Below are 24,405 nucleotides of genomic sequence, written 5' to 3' on the forward strand. Positions count from 1 at the left end.
CAAGCCGTAGGTGAAGACTTCCATTATGGAGATCTTGGGTGTTAGGGAGCAGGAGGGTGCCTTGATGTACCTAGGAGTGTCGGTCACTAGGCGATGGCTACACAGGGGGAGTGTGTCTTGGGAGCAGAGTATCAGACGCAGACTGGAGGGTTGGCAGGCAAGCTCTCTTTCCATGATGGGCAGTGTTATTTTGGTACGGTCTATTCTAAGCTTTATTATGATATATCTTCTCTCCAATACCATCGTACCCATGGCTCCGCTAAGAGCGATGGAGCGTCTTATCTGGAGCTTTCACTGGAGTCAGCAAGGGGGAGGGAGAGGTGCACACCTGTTTGCTTGGGATGTGATCTGTCAATCGATGAGTGATGGTGGCCTCGGGATCTACTACTTGCTTGAGCAGCATGAGGTACTTGCTACCAGATATGCAGCTAGGTTTCTCCTTGAGCTGAACAGTTTGTTGGGCTCCTTGATGAGGGCTAAGTACGAAAAATCGACAGGGACTCTCATCTTCTGCGCGGACCGCCACAGTTCCTCCATTTGAAGAGAGATCTGCACTCAAAGCCCAGGGGCTCTGGAGGCGATCAGGTGGGAGTTTAGTGATGGGCTGGTAGTTGATCCTCGAGGACAGGTGGCTAACAGCGATGCCGCTGAGTGGGTGGCCTAGTTTTCTCAATTTGGTGCGGCTGGCAGGACGCAGAGTCAATGATCTTCTTATCTTGGGGGAGCGGAGGTGGGACATGGATCTTGTTTGGAAGGTTTTTGGGGAGGCACTGGCTGAGTGAGTTTTGGCTATACCGATCACCTTTGAGAAGAGGGTAGATAGGAAGGTCTGGAGCAGTTTCGGTAGACCGAGGGTGAGCACTTGGGACCTCTGAGGGCTGATGGTGAGGGCCCCAACGCGGCATATAAAGAGAACTTGGATCAGGTTGCCATGTTTATTTAGAAGGTGGCCTGAGGGTGCCTACCGACCGGGGGTATGCTGGCGAGCAGAGGGATGAAGGTTTTTTTCCGCATGTGGGGCTTGCCCAACATTGGAGGAGACCATTTGCTATGCCCTCTTTTGCTGTCTGTATGCAGCCTAGGTTTGGCAGTGCGCGGGGCTTGTCCTCGACATCGGATGGGGCAGGTCCCCAATAGAGGTTTTTCTCTTGCGGTTGTGGGCGTCTGCGAGGAGGCCTGACACGGTGGAGTGGGGGGTCCGGGGTGCCTATTTGGCCTACCATACTTGGCTAGATAGGAACGCCTAGGTCTTCGAGGACAAGTGGCTACATCCAAGGATGATGGCGGCCAGAGCCTTGCTTTATGCATCGGAGTTCATCAGCAATGTACTATCCTATTCTCCGAGACGGCTAGAGATATCTGGGTCTCTCATCTAGCTGAGTCAGCGATCAAGTTTGTCTATGTTTTTTGGGAGCCCCTACCTCCTTACTCTCTTAAGTTGAATTTTGATGGCAGTGTTATTAAGCGAGGCGAGAGGCTGGGGTGTGGTCTTTATCATTAGAGATCACCACTTTAGGTTTGTGGTGGCTGGCGGTCGATGGATATTCGATACCTCTATCATTGGAGTGGAGCTGCGGGCGACGTGGGACGGGCTATGCTTCGCAAGGCACACTTTTGGGTGCGGAGTACATCTACATCGAAAGTAACTCGGCCGTGGTGAACGAGGAGATCTGCAGATGACTTTTCGAGTCGGATGGGCCGTCCTTGCTTCGTGACATACAACGGATGGCAGGGGACTGTGGCTCCTTCAGGGCCACGCATGTATATCGAGAGGCCAACACAGCTACTGACTGGGTGGCCTCCTATGCGGCGTAGCACTAGGAGGATTTTCTTTGGGTGAACCAGGCGGATGTTCCCTACTCGCCCATCCAACTTCTTTTTTCTAATTTTCTTGGCTATACTCATCTACGTTTGGTGTGAGGAGCTGGTGTACCAAAAAAAAAGAGAAAGAGAGAGGGAAAAGAAGGAGGGCAATTAGAGAAGGGAAGGCAGATGGGGGGGAGAGAGAGAGAGTTAATGTAGAGTTGGAGAGAGACGTGCTTTCTGAGGTGACTACATTCACTCTTTTTTCTTTCGGTGATATGAGACAGGAGGTTTATAGTAGGGTTAATGTGTTGAGATCTACACCTCATCGTATGGCTTAGGAGGTGGCTAGATCAAGTCTCAAATCTTGCTAGCCTGAGCCTAATTCACCATATGTATATATCTACATATGTATATAAGTGTGTACATATATATGTATATATATATGTATATATATATATATGTATATGTACGCGTGAGTGTGTTTGTATAAATTTATCTATGTATATAGGTATGTACACACAGATGTACACACATATACATACATATATATGTGTGTATATGTAAGACTATATTTTGCTATGTTATAATTATTAAAATTTATTGATTTTCAATTTAGATATATTAACCTATGTAAAATATGATAAATAAGTTAGTTTCTTAATTTAAATATTTATTATATATTCTAGCATAATGGTATAATGGAAACTATTTTTTTTTGTGTGTGTGCTTACTTGATATATAAGTTAGAGATTGTACCAAAATATTTGATTTATTATATCTAGTTATTTTGACTGGTAATGATTAAGATCGATAGTGTGGATTTTTGATTTGAGTGTCGGATTATTGATTCGAATTTTGAGACTAGTAGGTACCCTCCTTTGAGGATGCATTTTGTTATTTTTAATTTTTGAAGACAAAAAATATCAAATTAAGTTAGGGAGAGAAAATTTGTTCGATATTTATTATTTTTGGGCATAAATTCGTACAATTATACCGCTATCGTTGAAAACTTTTAGGCCTCCGTTCCGTGTCCGTCCAACCAAAGTACCAAACTCGCCCGAGAGTCGTAATTATTTTTTCTCTAAATAAATTCCTCATGGCCCAAACAGGAGGTTCATCGCTTAATAGATTTACTCTTCTATCAGGCTTTTCATCAAACATATAACATGTGCAATATCTTCACTGATATTCTTAAACTTCCACCCTCTCTCATGTCCCGCTGATCTCTCCATGAAACCCCAGCACCTCATCCCCAAGCCCTCCTCCTCCCCCTCTGCATCTCTCCAATGGATCTCTCCCCTCCAATACCTCAAACCACCGCCTCCCAAACCCTCCCCTCCCCCTCCCTCTCCCCAGCCCTCCAAGCGCCCTTCCCGCTTCATCTCTCACCCCGACGCCGTCCGCCTCATCAACCGCCAGTCCGACCCCCAGCGCGCCCTCGACATCTTCAACTCCGCAGCCACCCAGCCCGGCTTCTCCCACAACCACGCCACCTACTCCGCCATCCTCCTCCGCCTCGCCCGCGCCCGCAAGTTCGTCGCCATCGACGCCCTCATCCGCCGCATGGCCCTCGAGCCCTGCCGCTTCCACGAGGCCGTCTTCCTCCGCCTCATGCCCCTCTTCTCCCGCGCCTTCCTCCCCGAGAGAACCCTCGACCTCTTCCACTCCATTGCCCCCATCGTCCGCAGTAAGCCCTCGCCGAAAGCCCTCGCCACCTGCCTCGACCTCCTCGTCGACTCCGGCCGCTTCGATCTCGCCCAGAAGCTCCTCTCCGATGCCAAAATCAAATTTTGCATCGAACCCAACACTTGCGTCTATAACATTCTCGTGAAGTGCCATTGTAAAGCTGGTGATCTCGATTCGGCGTTCAGAGTTCTCGAGATGATGAGGACATCGAAGTTGGCGCCTCCCAGTTTGATCACCTACTCCACCTTGATGGGTGGATTATGCAAAGAGGGGAAGCTCAAGGACGCGTTCCAGTTGTTCGAGGAAATGATTGAGAAGGAAAGGATTGTTCCTGATCCAGTGACGTACAATGTGCTGATTGATGGATTTTGCAGACACGGGCAGGTCGAGAAGGCGAGAGCAATAATGGCGTTTATGAGAAACAATGGTTGCGAGCCGAACATGTTCAATTACTCGACTTTGATGAATGGGTTCTGCAAGGAAGGGAAAGTGGAGGAGGCAAAAGAGGTTTTTGAGGAGATGAAGAGGATCGGCTTGGAAGTTGATGCTGTGAGCTACACAACATTGATTGGTTGTCTTTGTAAAGAGGGAAGAGTTGATGAAGGAATTGAATTGGTCAAAGACATGAGGGAAAGTGGGTGTAAAGCTGATGTTGTTACATATAATGTGGTTCTTGAAGGCTTGTGCAGGTATGGGAGGTTTGTGGAGGCGATGGACCTGCTTGAGAGCTTGCCTTATGGAGGTGTTCGGTTGAATGTGGCGAGCTACAGGATCGTGCTGAATTGCTTGTGTAATAGAGGGGAGATGGAGATGGCAGTGGGGTTGTTGGGTCTGATGCTTGGTAGAGGGTTTGTGCCTCACTTTGCAACATCGAACAAGTTGTTGGTTGGATTGTGTGAAACTGAAAGGATGGGGGATGCAACTATTGCATTGTATGCATTGGCGGAGATGGGATTTAGGCCAGAGATTGAAACATGGGCTCGGTTGGTTCAGTTGGTGTGCCGGGACAGAAAACTCAAGAAGGTGTTTGAATTGATCAGCGAAATAATCGTAGGAGATAAATTTTATGATCTTTGAAAGGTCTTCTTTGCTTTCCCATCATGCAAACTTGAATGAAGAAAAAATGAATAAATTTCGGGGGAAAAAAGAAAAAAATGGGTTAGAAAAGATGAATGAAGTTCGGGAGAAAAAGAAAAATGGGTTAACATGCTGAATGAGCTCGTGAATGATCGGGTTATTGGTCAAAGACGATGACCAAATTGATGAAAACTGAATATTCAGTTGAATTAATGGGTTGAGCTGTGATAATTGACTGCTGAAAATGGCTTGCATGGAAAAGATGCTATGGAGATCCGTGGAATAGGAGATGATGCTGATCAGCTGCCACTTGACATGATCTCCTTTCTCTGTGTTGCTCTATTGCGGGTTTGTTGTCTTCTGTTGTCGATATGATTTCATGGGAGGCTAGAGATTGGACAACTTCAGTTCAAGCTACTATGAAACTAAAATTTGGATGACTGTGGAAAATATTAGTAGCCAAAATTTGGATGAGTCTGAAAAGTAGCTAACTAGTGGGTTTGTGGAATCAAAAAGAGAATGTATGAGAGCATCAATTTGATTATATGCCTTGTAGCATGGAGCTATATCTAACCTCATTGCTCACATTGACCGAAGAAATTGGAGTTTGACAAAAGCATCATACAAATCCTACAAAAATAAAAAATCAGTTGCCTGGCTCCAGGATGGCACTTCCAGATATGTATTGCTATTGTGTGGGCTTTCACAGCCCTTTGGAAAGCGCAGGACTGCAGTCCCCACCTCATTTAGATGCAAGGGGAACTCTGAATCCTCTTTAATGTGTAATATTTCTGAGTAACCCTGGATTTGTAGTTCTAAGTTCCTTTCTCAAGAAAGGTTATAGTCAAGGAATTCTGTCAGCAGAAAAGAATGCTAACTAGCTGAATGATGACTTGGTTTGAAACTGTTTCAGTTTGAAAGGATTTCTCTACGTAGGCCAGAAGTGTTTGTGTTCGACCAGATAGTATTGCACTTAAAGCTGTAAAAATTCTCACTAATAATTGAAGGGCTTGAGTTGTTTCCTCTAGGCTGGCTCAAATGAGATTTCTACATCATGGGTTGGAAGTTGCAACCACAAGAACATTTTCATGATCTTCTCTTCTGATTTGGTTCACAATGTGTTGCACAAAAACTTTCTTTTTCCCCGCAAGTACAGATGATGATGGCATAGCACGTTCACAGTGAGAATGCTTCTCTCTTATAGAAAATTTCTAAAATTGGGGTATGGCAAGCTCTCAACATGTGATAGAACTGCAATTAATGTCTAAGACCAACTGTCCCAATGTTTTGTTGAGTATGCTTTACGCTCATAATTCTATTGTGAGAAGGCCCTGCTGTTAGCAAGGTGGCCCTTAAAACACTAATTTTGGTGTGGATTATTGAGGCACCAACATGGTTGGTGACAGAATCCTTCGAGCTAAATATTGTCATAGTCTCTACATAGGCAAAGGTTATATTGGTTCGAAAAATTATATCCTACCTGGCAGGCGCTATGTGGCTGGGCATACTGCCAATGGCAGCTGCTTGTTTCTGTGGGCTTCATTTATCGAGCGCTCATTTTGGTGTACTACTATAGAAACAAGCAGCTGTGATTGACGGTGTGCATGGCCACGTAGTGCATACTGTGTAGGATATAATTTCTCATATAGATTCTGTGCATGCCCCCTTTTGAGACTATCAAACTCGAAGGAGAAAGGAAAACTATTTCAATGCATGGCATCTATCTAATATTGAACCTAATCTTCAGATTATCCATGAGACTTTGAAATGTGATTGCCCAACTCCATACTATTATGATGACTGATCTTAGATATACATCCGTTTTTTACTTTTTGCTTTTGAGCGAGAGAAATAGGAAAAGACATCTCTCAAAGTTGAGAATGTTTTTATTATATTGCATGACAAACATGCTTTAGTAACCCGGAGATGCAACTCTTTTTATTTTTAGAGGAAATGTGACTCAAAAAATTACTTTGTTGGTGTACTGTATTCTCGTTGCTCCCTTTATTTGCATTGCAATTGAGCCACAAAGCAACATAAATAGTGGAAGACTGTTGAGCAAATTTTCTGAGTTACCATGACATTGCTCACTATATAAAAAATAAAAAAATTGATTGCACTAGAAAACATGGTTAGTCATGGTAGGAAAATATTTTGGGTGCCTATTATGTAATTCAATCAACTAATCCATCATATTTGGCGACAAATCTATGGGTGCATCAATCCTCTCTTACCTACGTTTCAAGGCATGAGAGACGAGAGTCCAAAAAGATCCAATTCTATGAGAGTAATCTTCGAAACGTAATATCTAATTTTATGAAGGAAAGCGAGTATTGTTTTCTTGGACTAGCACTAATTTTCATGTCCGGATCATATCTTTTGCACAAAAGAATGAGTGATCTTCTTTGGCGACATCATCCATCGAATCATGCTCCACATGGATCTTAAAGAACTCCGAACCTTCCTATTCTTCCACTTACATAGATCTCGAAGCAACCATTGCACGATCCAATGGTGGATTCGCATGAAGGAAGGTGCATCATTCTTTCATGCAAAAGATACAACCTTAACTCTTACTTAGTAAGAACCAAGCAGAATTTCGTAACCAAGTCCGTTCTTCATCACAAAAAAATAAAGTCCTGGTGGCGGTTTTACTTAAACCACTACCTGTAACTCTCCATTTCAGAAGGCATTTTTAACATTCATCTAGTGAACATCGACACTTTCAAGCAAAAGTAACAGCATTGAGAGATTGCATGCTGTTCATTCAAGTAATAGAAATGAATGAGTCTTCAAGTCAAGCCTATATTCTTAGGTGAATCCTTTGGCAACTAAAAGGGCATTATATCTTTTGATAGGTCCATCGGTCTTAGCCTTGATTCCATAAATCCTCTTACAACCTATGTTTTCAAGAGGTGGATTGACAAGTTCGCACGTATTGATATTTTCTTAATGCCTGGATGTTCTTCCAATATGGTTGCTGCTAGGGCGGATCTTAGGAGGCTTCTTGACAGGCTTGGGGCTCCTGAAGTGATAAAATGGAGGTCATATAGCAATTATAATCTGCAAACATTCGGAGGAGGCTTTCTTTTGGCTGATCATTCTCCAAGAAATTATAGTTAGGATATGCTGTGGTATGATCAAAATCCATTGACAATCTACATGATCATTGCTTGCACTGGGGATGGCAGTTTTGGACTTGGAATGAGGTAAAGACTGTTCTATGAAAGGGTCAGTAAGTTATGAACTAGAATAGTGTCAACAAGTTGATCAGGTACAGAGGATGATAAACAGGTATGAGGAAGGGGTTAGAAAGGTGTTTTCTCCTATCTTCTCCCAGTAGGTAACATAACAAAATATTTTTAATTTTCAAGCAATAGGATCATAGCATCAGTATCCTTTTTCTTGGATTCCATAGCCCAGAAATACAAACAATATTTTCTTGGTTAATTTATTACACTCTCTTTTAGGAAGAACAACAAAGCAAGTTGATCCAAAGGCTCTAAGTTCAGAATAATTAGGACCCAAAAAGAAATAGATGGCCAACTCCACCACCTATCCCAGTTTGCTCCCCCGTCATGGCAACACAACCCAAAGAAGAATAGTTGACATCAAGTCGAATTTATTGTCCAATAGAATTAAAGTTCATTAAACGTAATTGGACATAAAGTACATTAGGAAGTGGTAAGGCATCAGATGACTTAACAGAACCAATATGGCTGACTGAAATAGTAGAACCATAAGCCGCATGTATAACAAGATATACCATGGGGACCTATATTCAGTTCCATATCGACCATATAATGAATAGGTCATGAAGATTTACACGACCAAAAAATTTAAATAATATTTTTTGACTAATATTTTTAGTGCAGGTTGCTATAAAAATTGATATGAATTAATGTTTGTAAATATAATGATTGAAATAACCTTTGTCTGTGGGTTGAGAGCCTTGGGCGTTGATACCATGAAAATAACAGCGAAAAGCAAAGAGGGGAAGTTGTGGAATTTCTTGATTAATCTCCTTGTGTTGCAACCCATATATATTAAGGTATACTTGGGACGTACAAAATGGGTAGGTTGGTTGTGGAAAAGGCTAGATTTTTGTGGGGTATTCTCATATTTTACGCGTGCTGGGATATATAAGTCAATCATATGTGATAATTATGATAATTGTTCCTTTGGCTGGTCACCTATTCATCTACATGCCATAAATGTCCATTCACATTCAAAGTAGTAGCAAGTATATTCCATTCAATAATAATTGAGGAAAAGAATCTTGGAATTAAAGTATCCAACTTCTTTTTTTTGGTGAAAAAATTCCATATACTTTATTTCAAAATCAAAATCTAAGACCAATTCCATTAATCTTTTCTCTCAAACATGTAGAATGTCACCAAAGTGTTATATTTCTCCTCATTTCAAATAAGTTTCTTTTAGTTGAAAAGTTATCTAGACATTTTCTTATTCATTATCGCCTTAGAATGTCCAGGTACTATCCTTGTTTGGATAGCTTAGCTCAACTATATATTTCCTATTTTAAAATGGATCATAGCATTGTAATCTTTTTTTTTTTTTAATTTTTCAGACTTGTCTCGAGTTAAGACCTAGCTTGCTTAGATAGAAAAGTTCACAAGTCTTCAAACTTTTAGGCATAACCTTTGAAGTTTCTTTGTCCCATTATATACTAAGTTATAGTTCATAAATCCAATAGATAAATATCTCATTCTTTATTTTTCCAGGGGTTAATAAAGAAATTTAAAAAACAATGTTTAAGATCATCCATACTATCATCATTTGGTTTATTAATTCTATATAACAAATAGTAATTGACAACATATTAGTCACAATCCCTTCTGGCATTCTAGATAACGTTTTATTGGAATATAATATTAATGTAATTTTTGTTGATCTAATACTTTTATATTCAATATATTTTCAAATTTGAACGTTAGCTATGAGTAATAGGGTTGGCAATCTATCTATCCATAGCTGTAATTTAGGCTGACATATATTTATTCTTTTAGCTGTAATCTTTCAACCAAATGTCCTTTTGAGATGATTCTTGCTAGGTTGGAAATATAACTTAAAGGGTTACAACTTTGTTTCTAGACACTAAGTCAAATCCAGCCTTTTAATTTATCAAAAAGGTGCTGCAAAATAGAGATCAAATTTGACCTGAATCTGCCTATATTAAATGTATTGTAAAAGGGTTTCCAAAGCTTCAAATTGTTTCAAACAGGAAAATAGCTTCTCAAGCCTATAAAAGGAGGTTCATAACTCATATTGCAGCAAGAGAGTTTCATGGGGTTTGAAGAGAAATCAAGATAGTATTGTACTTACAAGTAAAAAGCCTTTCTTATTGAGAAATTGAGTGTAGTGCTTTGATTCTTATTATTTTAATTAAGTATTGTAAGAGAGTTGTTGAGCTCTTGTTAGCTTGAGTGATAGAGAAGATTGCTTGGAAGAATCATATTCTAGATAAACAAAAAAGTATTTGAGGGAGTAGATCAACCAAGGGTTAGCTCAGATATCACCAAGTGTAAAGGTTGCTTGCACCCGTAAGTCAAACGGTTTGTAAAGCTTTGGATAAGTATAGCGGATTAAATCTCGAAAAGAAGTTCTGGAGAGTGGATGTAAGCTCATAAGAAGACCGAACCACTATAAATTGTTGCATATTATTTTTCTTCCCTTCACTCTTTATTTACTATACTTGTTGTATCTAGTTTATTTCATTAGATTTAAAAACTTGAGAAGATTTGATTTTATTTCTGCAAAATTTTATAAAACCTAATTTACTTTCTTTCTTGGGTTTGCCACTCCGGGCCAACAATTGGTATCAGAGCAAGGGCTCTATGTATAGGCTTAACCGTGTTAGAGTAAATCATATCAACCACAGTAGGAACTTCTCTTACCGAAGATCAATCGACCAAGAGACCACCTTTGTTTAGTGGTTTAAACTATAACTATTGGACGGCTAGAATGAGAATATATGTCCAAGCTGTGTAGATTATGAACTATGGAAAGTCATTATAAATGGGCCTAAAATACCAACTAAGGTTGTAGAGAGAAAAGTCATTACTAAGTACGAAAATGAATGGGATGAAATTGATGTGAAACATCTTCAAATAAATGCTAAAGTCATGAACTTGTTGTATTGTGCATTAGATCCTAATAAGTTCAATAGAATTTCTTCATGTGAAACGGCTAAAACAATATGGAATAGATTAGCAGTAACTCATGAAGGTACTAATCAAGTTAAAGAGTCAAAAATTAGCATGCTTGTACATAGTTATGAAGTCTTTAAGATGAATGCCGAAGAATCTATTTTCGACATGTTTATTAGGTTTACCAATATTACTAATACTTTAAAATCTCTTGGTAAATCTTATATTAATGTTGAAATGGTGAGAAAAATTCTTAGGTCTTTGCCAAAAAGTTGGGAGCCAAAAGTCACCACAATACAAGAGGCAAAAGTTCTTACAAAGCTTAGCTTGGATGAGCTTTTGGGTTATCTCATGACCCATGAGCTATCCATGAGGCCGGAGCTGGACCTCCCAACTGCCGAGGAGTGGATAGGGACTCGAGATTAATTGAGCCATGACCTGCTGTTCGGCCCTATTTTTGGGTTGATTGTTGCCGGTCGGCCACCCCCACCGCCCACCCAACACTACCCCCACCGCCTCTGGCTACCACCTGCTAGACCTCGATTGCAGTAGCCACCTTGAACCACCCACTTGCTTCCAAGAAAGAAGAAGAAAGAAAGAAGAAAGAAAGAAATAATAGAAGAAGAAGAGGAAAGAGAGAGAGAGAGCCATCCCTCTCTTATTTCTCTCTCTTATTTTCTATCTCCTCTCTCTACTTTTTCTGTTCTCTCTCTATTCTCTCTACTTTCTCTCTCTAGATGATCTATGGAACCTAACATCGGGTCTTGTTGATTTGATCTACGAATCCAAGTTGACACTATATAAAGGGTCTTGATTTGCTCTAGTGCTTGAGTTGCCTACTGCACCGATCATCCGGTCTTATCAAGTGTCCATAGAACCCACTAATGATGAATTATATTAAACAATCTTTGCCCTGATTGAGTCAATGCCCTATGATTTATTGACTGAATCACTCAAGCCTGACCCACCCAAATCGTCAAACACTATCATCCGGCTAATCATCCCTATTTCTTATTATTTTAATTTGAGTAAAATCATCAAACTAAAATTAATTTCACTTTGAATATTTTTAATAGTCTTAACCGAATTGTCTAGCGAAGTCTAGCAGTCTAAGATGAAAGAGGTAAGAAAATTTTATACTCCCTACTATTTTTTAAACTTGTAAGTAAATCTTACACTCCTTACTAGTTTTTGAACTTATATGTAGATCTTGCACTTCTTATTATTTTTTAAATGATCATGTCTTCCATGCATAAAATTTGCTTGTAGAAATATTTTTTTTTTTTAAATTTATGAATCAGCACATATGAGATAAAAAATCATACTTTATTGTGAAAAATAGTTAAATGAATATTTTGATGAAAATAATTTTGTTATGATATATGAATTTGATTATGCCATTTAGTACTTTTCATCTTTTAATATATATGTTTTACGAAAAAGATATAAGCTTTCAGAAGCTCTCAGATAGCTATGTATGATCTCTAGAATTAGAAAAATCGACATCCGAAGCTAGCATTAATATGAACACTGGGCCTACCAATGGGTACAAAGTTGGCATATGAATATGAATCTATATTGATTATGAACACGAACCCTATTACGAGTATAAAGTGACTAAAGCACGAATATTTGTGAGCAATGTTTTGAACTATGATATGGCTAAATGGTGAAGAATGATTTACATAATCATTTGTGAAATAAATTTGGAGCTATGTTTATGAAATATGAATGATTTATGCATGCATGATTGGCTTTATAACTTATTTTAATATATTGTACTATAAAATGCTTCATTTTGTAATATCTGTTATTTTCTTTAAATAATGCATTGACATGCAAAAGGTTTATATATCTCTATTTTTTTTTCTTTTCCGACAAATAGAGTCGATTGGAATGAAGGATGGTGTAGGCTTGGAGTTCATGTTAGCAAGCTTGACGATTTATATAGCAGGGTAGCACTTTAGTTTTTCAATTGATTATGAATTTATAGTCAATGATTTTCTGAATAGTAAAGATTATGGCTTTAGTATGAATGAAGGATTGTCCAGGTTTGGAGTTCGTATTAGCAAGCTTGATGATCTATAGCAGAGCAGAACTTTAGTTTTTCAGTTGATTGTAAATTTATAGTCAATGATTTTGTAAATATTGAGGATTATGGGTTTGGTATTTATGTTTGGATTTGGACGCTCTGAACTATTATTGGTTGCATTTAATGGATAATGAAATAGAATTTCTATTTTATTCTATTATATTTGAGATGGATTTGAAAGCTAAGTATAATATTGGCTTCATATTATTGTGGGTTGTACACCTCAGTAGCACGACCATATCATGCTTCGGATCTGGGGCGTGACAAATATAGTATCAGAGCAATAGGTTTGATCATGGGTTGAGCTTAAAAGTCTAGTAATGGGTAGAACTTAAGCTTAGGTTTATGATTCATATGGTTAGGCATGTGACGAGTATAGAAGAGTTAGTTTTGATCAGATCTGTATAGCTGAAGCACAGTGGAGTATTAGAAGAAGATTTAGTACCCCCATTTGTTAAAGAATGAAGGTGGATTAAATTTCGAGGATGAAACTCTTTAAGCAGAAAGAATGTGAAGGCCCGATCTGGGCTCGATCCACTTGATCGACCCGACCTGAGGCCTGGGTCGCCACTGGACTGATCATCCCGGCCCTATTGAATGTCCTTATAACTTTCATTGATGAACCATGATTGATTAACCTTGGACCTAATCGAGTCCATGCCCTATGATTTATTGATCGAATTGCTCGGACGTACCTACCCGAAATCACCTTACATCCGGTCAAGTCTTCTCATACTATTTTACTAAAGTTATTAATTTTGCTGTTAATATTTTAAATAGGTTTAGAGGAGTCACCTAGTAAAGTCTGATGATCTAAGATGAAAGAGGTAAGTAAGCCTTATACTCCTTACTAATTTTCAAACTTGTAAGTAGATCTTGCACTTTTTATTATCTTTTAAATGGTCATTCTTCCGTGCATAAAACATGCTTGTGGAAATAACATGCTTTTCTTAAAATTATAGATCAACATATGTGTTATGAAAATTATACTTTATTATAAAAAATCGTTTTATGAATGATTTGATGAAAATAACTTTATTATAAAATAACTTTATTATATGTATATTTTACAAAAAAGATATGAGCTTTCTAAAAGCTCTCAGATAGCTATGTATGATCTTTTGAATTGAAAAAATCGACACCTAGAGCTAACATCCATATGAACACTAGCCTCGCCGATGGGTATACAATTGGCATACAAACATGAATCTATGTCGATTACGAACACAAACTCTATCACGGATATAAAGTGACCATAGTACGAATATTTGTGAACAATATTTTGAACTATAATATGGCTAAATGGCAGAAGAATGATTTATGTATATATTTGTAAAATAAACTTAGAGCTATGTTTATGAAATATGAGTGATTTATGCATGCATAATTTGCTTTATGACTTATTTTATTATACGGTACTATGAAATGCTTGTTTTGAAATTTTCGTTATTTTTCTTAAATGATGCATTGAGATGGAAAAACTTATGCTTGATTTGGTAAGATAGTAAAAAAATTACTTACTGAGCTGTATCGCTCATATATATCTATTTTTCTTTTTCTCTCTCCAAACAAATAGGATTGATAGGAATGAAAGATGGTCTAGGCTTGAAGTTCGCGCTAGCAAGCTTGACGATGTATATAGCACAGCAGAACTTTAATTCTTCAGTTGATTAAGAATTTGTAATTAGTGATTTTCTGAATAGTAAGGATTATGGTTTTGGCATTTAAGTTTGAATTTAGACGCTCTGAACCAATATTGGTTTTTATTTAATGAATAATAAAATTGGATTCCTATTCATTTTATTATATTTGAGATAGATTTGGTAGCTAAATGTAATGTTGCTTCGTGTTATCATGGGTAGTACCTCTCGGTGGAACGGCCATGTCATGCTCTGGATCTGGGTTGTTATAGACTCAATATAGTATGGCATAATTCTATTACCATGAATGGGGATCGTTTATAGCTCATTAGATGTTCATGAAGCTTAGCTGTACCACATGGTCATTACATTGCAAGATTCTAACCCATCATAACTCTAATACGAGCTTCTCTTCGTAGTCATACTAGTTTACAAAATAAGATAGCTAGGAGTCCAAATTATTGATGTGGCTAAATCTTGGGAAGGTTAAATCAGGTTTATACTAGACCTCAAAGCATTGCAACCTCATGCACTCACTCATACACCCACTTGCATTTACTAACTACTAATGCAGCGAGTACGTTCCAGGAACTTACAGCTGCAGATGCATCACTTGATCCCACATGACTAGAAGATAAAATTCTACTGCAACTTTAAAGTTTGAGCAGATGCAGTGAGACAAAGCGGGTTGCTTTAAATTCAAATGGCCAGAGTTGGCGCACTGCGTGCAGCCACCAAGGGATACAGAGAGCTCTCAGGGAATGTAGGAAAGATGAAAGCAACACTTCAAAGTTCTTGATAAATACGACCAGTAAACTAATCCTCCACCTCCTTGTGAGCACATAAAAGAGCACTGAGTACGGTAAGAGGGCTCTGCACGGGGTCCTATTCTTTAATGAGATCGCCAGTGTGTCCATTCTGACCACCCAGTGACCTCACTAGAGCTTTGAGCACCACCTCATGTGAAATACCGTCCTAATCTGTCGAAGCTTTGATGCAAATATATGGCTTGATCGATTACCGGCGTCTCAAATTATCAACGAGCATGCAAGGACATTGTATTTGCCATCATGAGAGTGTGGTGACCATTGTGATACATGAGACATGCAAATTGTTTCGAAACTTGAGGTGGAGATCGAAGAGTAGCCTCAAGGATTTTGGTTGGCACAAAATCCGGCTCCATTTGAACTTCATGCACAAGATTTGGCACTGATATTGTGAGCCTGATTACCGATAGGTTATTAGGATAGCAGCAAGCCTAACTTCAACTTCATTGTATGCTTAAATGGGGCAGAGCAAATATAACATAGAAATATCATGATATGTTAATCAAGACCTCTCCAACACAAGCTCGATGCGAAACTAAATGCATACCCGTATCGGTTCTAGCACCTTTAAATGTGTTCCATTTTACTAGTAATTGGCCAATTTCAAGCTCTTGCCCGGTCGATCTCGGTGGTGGTCCAAGCTAGACAAGGACAAAGCTAGAGGATGAGTGGCAGCGGCCGACAAGCTTAATTAACCATAAGGATTTGGACAGGACCAGATCCATTAGTTTATGCTTAATCTATAGGTGCATATATATTTAAGACTATTGTTTAATTATATATGCAGTCTAAGTGAGCTCCTGGAAATCCTTTAAAAAGTGGGTTAAGCCGTGGAGACAAGGTTGCTCAGCGAGGATTGTGGAGACACAGAAGCTGTGGCGGATGTCCTGGAGGCTTATTCATGGCGGACCATGGCATCGAGGGGCGTTGCACATGTGTATGGGGTGCCTAAAAAAAATAAATCAAAGACCATGCAGCTATCTATAACAATATGATGACTGGTGACTACTGGGATTTAAGATTTGGGAAAGAGTAACATAATATTTTCCTAAGCCATCTATCTATGCGTACTTATAAGGGTGATTCCCATAATTTATTGGTCGTTTCTTAGCCTTCTCTAGTTAAGGATACAGATCAGCGATGGTGGATGGCAGGGTAGGTCATAAAAAAATATGAAAGAGAGAGGTGGTTGACTTAAAGATTAATCATGTCTTGGCTGAGTTGCAATTTGAAGACAATCCCTAGAAAGTACAAAAGGAAAAATTAAATGTTAAAAATATGAATTGAGTAGTCTTCTTGGAGAGGAAAAAAGGGTTTAGGAATGGAAGAAGTCGTTGAACATGCTAGGACTTGCTCCTTTAGCACTGGATGCTATGTGGGATAAAGAGGAGTTATGCTTTATGCACACTCTAATTACTAAATTAGTAGTTGCTAAATGAGCACAAGGAAGGGAATTCGTTATATACATCACAAACAGCGGAACTAGATTATGTCACCGTAGTTCAACTACATGCTTCCAATCGGGCATGTGCTGGTGTTGATAATTAACGTTTGTTCGCTTAAAGTTTAGAAAAGAGATTGATGATTTGCAGTGTAAAATTCAAAAAGTATGTTACATATAAAAAAGAAATTCTTTATGGTGTTTTCAACGATGTCGCAACATTGTTATCGCAATCACATCTAAATCTTCACAAAAGTCCTTGTAGTAGAAACTTGAGTAACTAAAATAATCATATCATGATGATATAAGGAGGTTCGTGCAACTTGAATCCATGCATTAGGAGGAACAATTCATGCATCATATAAGAATAAAGGCAACAAAGGGACATATGTAAAAGGTAACATGCATGAAGTTGGAGATTATTTGATGATCACGTATAAATATGTTTGTTCATGGATTATACATGAATTTCATCGGAATCCTTGCTACATGCTTCATTTATGGCTCCATGCTTATGCAGAGTGTCAATCACGACGTTTAGATCCATTGCACAAAACTTTTGCTTGAGCTAATGCTGTATGGTAGACTTTGGAACCAGATTTTAAAGGAAAATGCGATTAGTGTGCAACCCCAACAACCACACCCCCACCAAACCCACCACAAAAAAAAAAAGAAAAAGTACTCGTACAACACACAAACACAGCATTTGGTCTGTAGTAAGCCAAGAACACCTAAAATATGATTAACACATTGTAGACAAAAGAGTGTACAACATTATGTCCATTATCCTTCTTAGCAAACTATTCGCTCTTGTTTGTTATTTGATCCTATTAGGAGTAAAAGCAAAGTGGCCCATAGGTGTTCATGTGTTGTAATGTATTTTGTTGCATTGATCTACATGGTACAGGTGGACCGCATACAAGGTATATGTGATTCTAGGTTTTATGCATGCCTGTGTATGTATATATGTATGCGTGTGTTTATGTATATGCATATGACTTTTTATGTATATGGCTGTGTGTGCATATGACATGTTCTATGTATTTATTTCTAGTTTTTTTTCATTATGATCGCATATTTTCATTATTGTGAGTTAGAGATTTCATTATAATCCCATATAGAGACAAATATGCCTAGTTGAGCCTTAGATTTATTTGGGTCCAGATCTAATTAAACATCGAGAGGGTGTTTATATAACGTTCAAATTATACTTGATGCTCTATATTGTGATTACATTTGGGAAGAGTTGTTTAGGGCATGTTTGATGTTGCTTCTGTTTTGTGAGAAGGAAGTTAGGTTTTTCAGCTTATTCTAAAAGTATATTTCTGACATTCTTCTTGTAGAAATACTTCTTAGACAATATTACCAAACACATTGTTTTCAAAGAAAGATGTTTTTTTTTTGTGCATTAAAAGCCGCATAAATACATTTTTCAAAGCAATATCAGGCATAATATTGTTAGCATTCGAAGTGACTACCACTGTGGTTTGGCTTAAGCTGTTCATTTTCAGCCTTGGATGCATAGTTGCGCGTATCGCACGGGTGCACGCACGCGTGCGCCCACACACGTGGGAGGAGAGGTGAGGGGCCTGGTAGAGGCATGAACTGACACATGCACGAGAGAGAGAGAGAGATTCATATGGGATATTATAAAGATAGATGCCCAAGCACAGCCATGGTGTTTGACAGTACCGAGAGCTCGAATCTCAAACCGAGGCAAAGAGTAGTCCCCTTGGACCGGAAGAAAAAGATCCAGTCTTCAGAAGGGAAGGCCAGGTGTGTCCACACTCGTGCTCACCAACTCTAATACCAAAAGCCGGGACAGCGGAGAGAGAAGATATATTGATCGCTCATGGAAATCTGTGGGCATGTGCTCAAGACAAGGATAAAGCCTTTGCTCTCTGACCAATGGGAATTTGGGTCCTAAAGAGAGGAGAGAAAAAGGTGAATATGATAACAAAAGGAGCATTTCAAAGGGAAGCAGTGTTGCACCAAAAAAAAAAAAAGGGAAGCAGTGAGAGAGAGACTGGGGGGCATGTCTATAAACAATAAAAGAGCTTGAAAGTAGATGCTTGCAAGCATCCTAGCAGAGGTCCAGATCCCTTCCATGTTGTTTCTTGCAAAAAATTGGAGAAAAGTAAGTGCATATTTATGGGAAAAGAGTGCATGAAGAGTTGAGTGCAAGGTCCTTGAAGAGAAATTAATGCCTGGTTGTTTAGTTCTTCAATTGTTTGCATCGGTGAAATCTGACAAGCCGGCATCAAGATGAATCACAATTCATAAAAATGATCCTAAATAGTTGGAACATGACCTGATGGTTCCAGTTACATGGATGGAGTCAATTTGGCTTTGCTTGCATCGTCGAATTCCCCCGCCAGAGTACTGCGATTGCATGGATAATTCTAATATCACGTAATTTTTGATACGTGCTCTGTTCTATTTGTTCCTCAGTGTTAGGATGAATGGTTTGGCCAGATTGGGGAGCCCGTGGTCAACGTTGTTCTCCCCGTTGGACTAAGCAAGCACGTAGTGCATTAAAAGCATAGCCAGAGGCTGTGGGTGGTCCATGCTCAAGCTGCTATAAACTATAGCCGTGGGGGAGTAATGGAATACGAGAACAGGTATGATGGTTCTTCGCTGTATGATCAGAAGCCCAGTTGATTGGTTAGCAAACATAAAGCATTTAGGAGACCTAGGTGCATCGGAGGATGCATTGGGTGATGTGGATCCTTAGTAGGATAAGGTTGGGAAATGCTATTAGAATTAGAGAACCACTCTCCTAGTAAACTTCATGAAAAGCCTTACCGCGTGACAATTAAGCTCATACCTTCATAAGGTAGGCTCTCTAATCACTAATATGGCCAGGGTGAAACATGCTGATTACTAAAGAATAGTACATGACAAATGCTCTTGTTATTTTATAAAATTCTTCCAGTTTCATGAACTAGGCAAGTAATTAAAAAGTTTGACACATTGAAGTTACTGGTGCAATATTACTTGGTCACATGGGCGTTTATGCGACTTACGTACGTACGAATTATATTATATACAGTGCTAGTTTTGTAGAGCATTTAGGTCCCAAACCTAGACTCTAGCTCCTTACTTTCTGAATGGTGTGTCTAGAAAAATGTCCGAACTCGATCTAAAAGCTAGATATATTAGACACTTATGGCTCATAAAATCTTGAGCCTTGTAACTCATTCTAAACATATATACCGGTAAATCAAATAAATAATTGGTTGGATTAATTCTAGAGAAACTATTTTCGACAACGAAGTAATGGAGTACTTCCTCTCAGAAAAAAGAAATTTTGGAAGGAAATTATCCTCTCAAAAGGAAAAAGGAAAAATGAAGTAAATTACGAATCAACTTGACCTATGACCCCAATGGTATGCTGCTATAGTGAATTGCGACAATGATAAGATCAACTCATGATTGAACTACATGAGGTTGTATATGAAGCAAGTAACAGAAGCAAGAGAGTGCACAGAGCTGCAAGAATATATAATAGCGTAGACAAGAGAGCACAGGAGATGGCGAGTGACCTGCTTGCCTTGAGCTCGCTTGCAAAGAAACAATGGGGAGAAGACAGCAACATGGCAGGTTAAGTGTAGACTCCTTGCAAGGCTAGATATATGGGCACAACATGATTAGAGCAAAACGGGGTGCATAAAGATCTACTCAGGGAGAGAGTTACAGTCAAGGGTAAAGGGTAAATTAAAAATATTACTGTATGACAGTTAAATTTGAGTGGAGGTTATTACAAGAAGATAGACAAAATGAGAATGGTAGAAAAGGTGGATTACACAAAAATAAGCACAATCAATTCGAAGCATTTGGTTTTTGACTACCCATGACCTGAGGTTGTAAATATATGCATGAGTTCCTTTTAGACCATCTGGTCCTATTGTCACATCTTCAGGGATGTGGATGCTCACTTCACAGCAGACCAATTTTTATGGATAAAAATATGAGGAACTCAACTGTTTAAGATCTGCTCAAATTTCAAATGCTGAATTACCGGCAAATTAAGAGGAAAAATGCTTGTGTTGCATAAGAGTGGTATACTAAACTTAAATGTAATCTTATAGATAGGAAAACTGATTTAATCTATACTCTTCTTTAATAATTTTGCAAACTAGGGTAGGGTCAAAACCATATCACTACATATCCAACACATTGTGACTTTTCCCACTCAATGAGTTGGAACCCTCTAGTCCATACATACTTCTTACATCTACGAGTTTTAGGAGGAAAGTTATAAGTTGTAATGAGATCAAGATAACCAATAGCAAAAACAATGATGGACAACTTAGCAACAAAACATTTTAGAGGGTTCAATAGAGAGATGCGTGGTACATGTAAACTAGATTTATAGAGTTGATCATGTCGAGGCTTGATTACCTTGTAAAGTTGGGTTCTTAGAACGAGTCAAAAAGATCATTCAATGCATATTTACTGTATACCCTTCTGATACTTCTTGGTGATGGTTTCACACATCTTCTTATCAAACTATTTTCTAATTGAAATAAGAATTAGGCAGTTCTTAACATCCAATGTTACTAAACCATTGACCCCAAATGCTATATAAAATTTCACTAATGGCATTGCTTTCCTAAACCATTGACCCCAAATGCTATATTTATATTGAAAGCCTTCAATTTTCTTCTTATAAATTTCCTTCAAAAAGGGAAACTTGACTATGGTCTACGAGCTATTTTTAATTGTTTTATAGTCATCTATAGTAGAGATTTTCATAAAGTCTGTCAGGGGACTTGTGAAATATTGTAAGTTATTTGATCCTCCCTTTTCAACCAATGCATCATATTTATGGTTCCTATTGCATAACATCCCATATAATTTTTGTGTTAGGGATGGTGTGGCAAAGAGGCCAAAGGGGAGAGGCATGGCACTAAAATAGTATTAGGCATGCATCTTACTAAGTCCCAAGTGATGATTTTAAGATTTGACCAGGTGATACATCTCTTTCTATGACTAAAAACGACACAAATTGGAGATCTTTTTAAATGTTTGTATAGAAAAAAAAATTCTATAGGTGTTTTGCTTGAGCAAACCTTTAGAGAATACATAAATTATTAGTATGCAAATGCGTTATTCAATCATAGATGCTCATCTGCAATTTATCTCAAATTTCGTACAACTTTTCATTAAGACATGCTAAAAGTTGTGCTTCAAAACATTGACATATGTGTGAACTAGGGCTTACCTCAATGTGACCACTCCTTTGTTTAGCATCCAGTGGTTCCGGCTCAATTTTTCAAATGTATTTTTCTGAAAAATGGAACTTGGATAATATAGTGTGTGTGAGTTTCTATCTCTTTCTCTAACTTAAAAATAGATAAATTATATTGCAAGTTACACAACCTTTTCCAAAGAGAGTTACACATAATTTTTGTCGATGCATGTACAAAAAACAAAAATTGGCGATTCATTTTGTGTACAAATGTAAAAAGGTTACATTAAAAATGATGGTTAAAAAGTTGAACACTAAATAAATATGACAAAGATTGAAGATGTTTACACCTAGCACATGTAGATAACAAGACATTTCACGAGTGCAATGCAGTAAATGATTATTGCGGTCAAGAGTAGGCATTTAGGCATTTGTGATATAATAAAGAAAAAGGTATTAACTGATGAGTATAATATAACGTTCATAGAGCGTGAATTCCCCATTGCAATGTCTTTAAAGCTACGTAACCAAGTTGTCCAAGTTGGACGTAAACCAACACTTGTATATATTCATCTTGTAACATGATGAAGTGACAAAGAGGTCAAACAAATTGGTTGAGATAATTTTGTTAGATTGATTGTAAATCAATATAATATTATTTTATTATTTTTTAGTTTTTTATTTTATTTACAATAATATTCTTTTTTGATCGATCCAACGAACTGAGCCATTAAGAGTGAAAATTAACCATTTTTCCAATTCATTAATGCAACGAGTCTTAAATACAGGTAAATTGAAGAGAACGTATGATCAAAAAGAAGATATCAATGGAATGTATAGCATCAATATAGGGGAACCTGCAAAAATTGAGTACTTTCCTCTCTAGAATAAATTAGAAAATTACGAAGTATTAATTCTGAAAAATGCTTACCTCGATTATACTAATTATGCATGAATAATTAAAATACTTTATAAAATTTTTTTGTTCTAAACCTTTTATCGCTCCATTGACTTCCTTATATGTAAATCGCGAGTAAGTTGTAGTACAGCCACTCAACTATACTGCTATATTTGTTAATTTGTTTTTGCATTTGACATGAAAATGAGTTTGTTGCATTGATAGTTAATTTAGACAAGATCTCACTTTAGGTTTCTTCGTAAGGATGATAACAACGTTTAGCTCAATAAATTGATAGTTGTATGTCATACTTTTTTACTCAAAAATATATTTCTACGTATTAAAAGTAATAAGTTCTGGATGTAAGCCCTCTGCAAAGAGAGGATTAAATGAATAAACTTGAACCTACATCAACCTACCTTAATACATATTATAGAATTAAAAAAAAAATCTGGAAAATTAATTAGAGAAAATGAAAGATATAATGGAAAATAATTTCGAACTCCTGGAGAAAAAGGGGTGGATTAGAAAAGGCCAAAATTAGTGTCATAATTAGAAGTTCTGAGTGAAACGGTGGTATTGGCCATCTGTTAAGAGAAATGAGGGAACGCGTCCCCATAAAAGGGTGCAAATACCCGACCCCCCACGCCTATTGGCGAGACGACGCTCACCATTTTCTTTTCCCAAAATGCCCTCAACCTTTTTTGAAAGGTCGTCACAAAAGTGACGTCCCTTTCTCGCATCCTCTGAAGAATTCTGTTTGACTGATGAGAGCTGAGCCATTTGCCCCTTCAGACCTTCAAAATGACCATAATGCCTTTTGTTATCTATTTAATTACTCACTATGATCTTTCTCCCGTGCCAAAATTAAGTGTAATAAAACCTATTAATCATGCATGCGTAGGCAATGATGCATCTAATAAAATACATCAGAGGAATATCTTTGATATGATTGCCTTAGACAAATAAAAGAGGATATTTTTTACAAAACTATAAAAATATAAAATATTTTGCTAAATTTGTTGAAATATACGGTAAAACACGGTAAAAAAGCTCAGACTAAATGAAGAACAATATCTTATCTAATATTTTATTGATGATTTATAGATATATCATATATATTTTTCTAGTATTTGAAGTATGACGTGAAAATAGAAAAGATAAAAAATAAATATGTCGGTCTTTTATACATGCCTCCAAGCATTCTTTAAGAATTCATAACGGTATGAGCATACAAAATTTGGAAACATTGCTTAAATGAATGGCTAAATGAATGAAAGAAGTTATAAATATAATGAATGTTCTAATTTCTAGTGATGATTTTCTAGCATACTAAACATATACACGTCATATCTTTTATGCATTATTTTTCATTTTTTCTTTTGGTAATATATTTTGATCCTAATTTTTGGCTTAAATTTGCCTTTTGTTTTGACACTAGCCACATAGGATTACTATAAATATTAATTAATTTGCTAAATATCTCTTAATGAGATCTAAAAATAAAAAATTCTTGGATTATATGCTTAATCAAAGGACGCAAATGGCCATGCGCCTGGTGGTAATTGTGGAAATGG

The 24,405-nt window shown here is 37.7% G+C and overlaps 1 protein-coding gene across 1 annotated transcript; it reads left to right on the top strand.

Moving 5' to 3' along the window:
• The first annotated feature begins 2,851 nt into the window (after positions 1-2,851).
• Positions 2,852-5,596, top strand: LOC103716179 (pentatricopeptide repeat-containing protein At5g18475). The gene has a single exon (XM_008804081.4). It carries the CDS (start codon positions 3,037-3,039, stop codon positions 4,567-4,569), a length of 1,533 nt encoding a protein of 510 aa, XP_008802303.2. The 5' UTR covers positions 2,852-3,036; the 3' UTR covers positions 4,570-5,596.
• Positions 5,597-24,405: the final 18,809 nt, after the last annotated feature.

This window comes from Phoenix dactylifera, chromosome 6, assembly GCF_009389715.1.
Source record: "Phoenix dactylifera cultivar Barhee BC4 chromosome 6, palm_55x_up_171113_PBpolish2nd_filt_p, whole genome shotgun sequence".
Classification (NCBI taxonomy): Eukaryota; Viridiplantae; Streptophyta; class Magnoliopsida; order Arecales; family Arecaceae; genus Phoenix; species Phoenix dactylifera.

Bases quoted from the DNA above. Each gene is read 5' to 3' on its own strand.
- LOC103716179 (XM_008804081.4), top strand. From the start codon at position 3,037: ATGAAACCCCAGCACCTCATCCCCAAGCCCTCCTCCTCCCCCTCTGCA.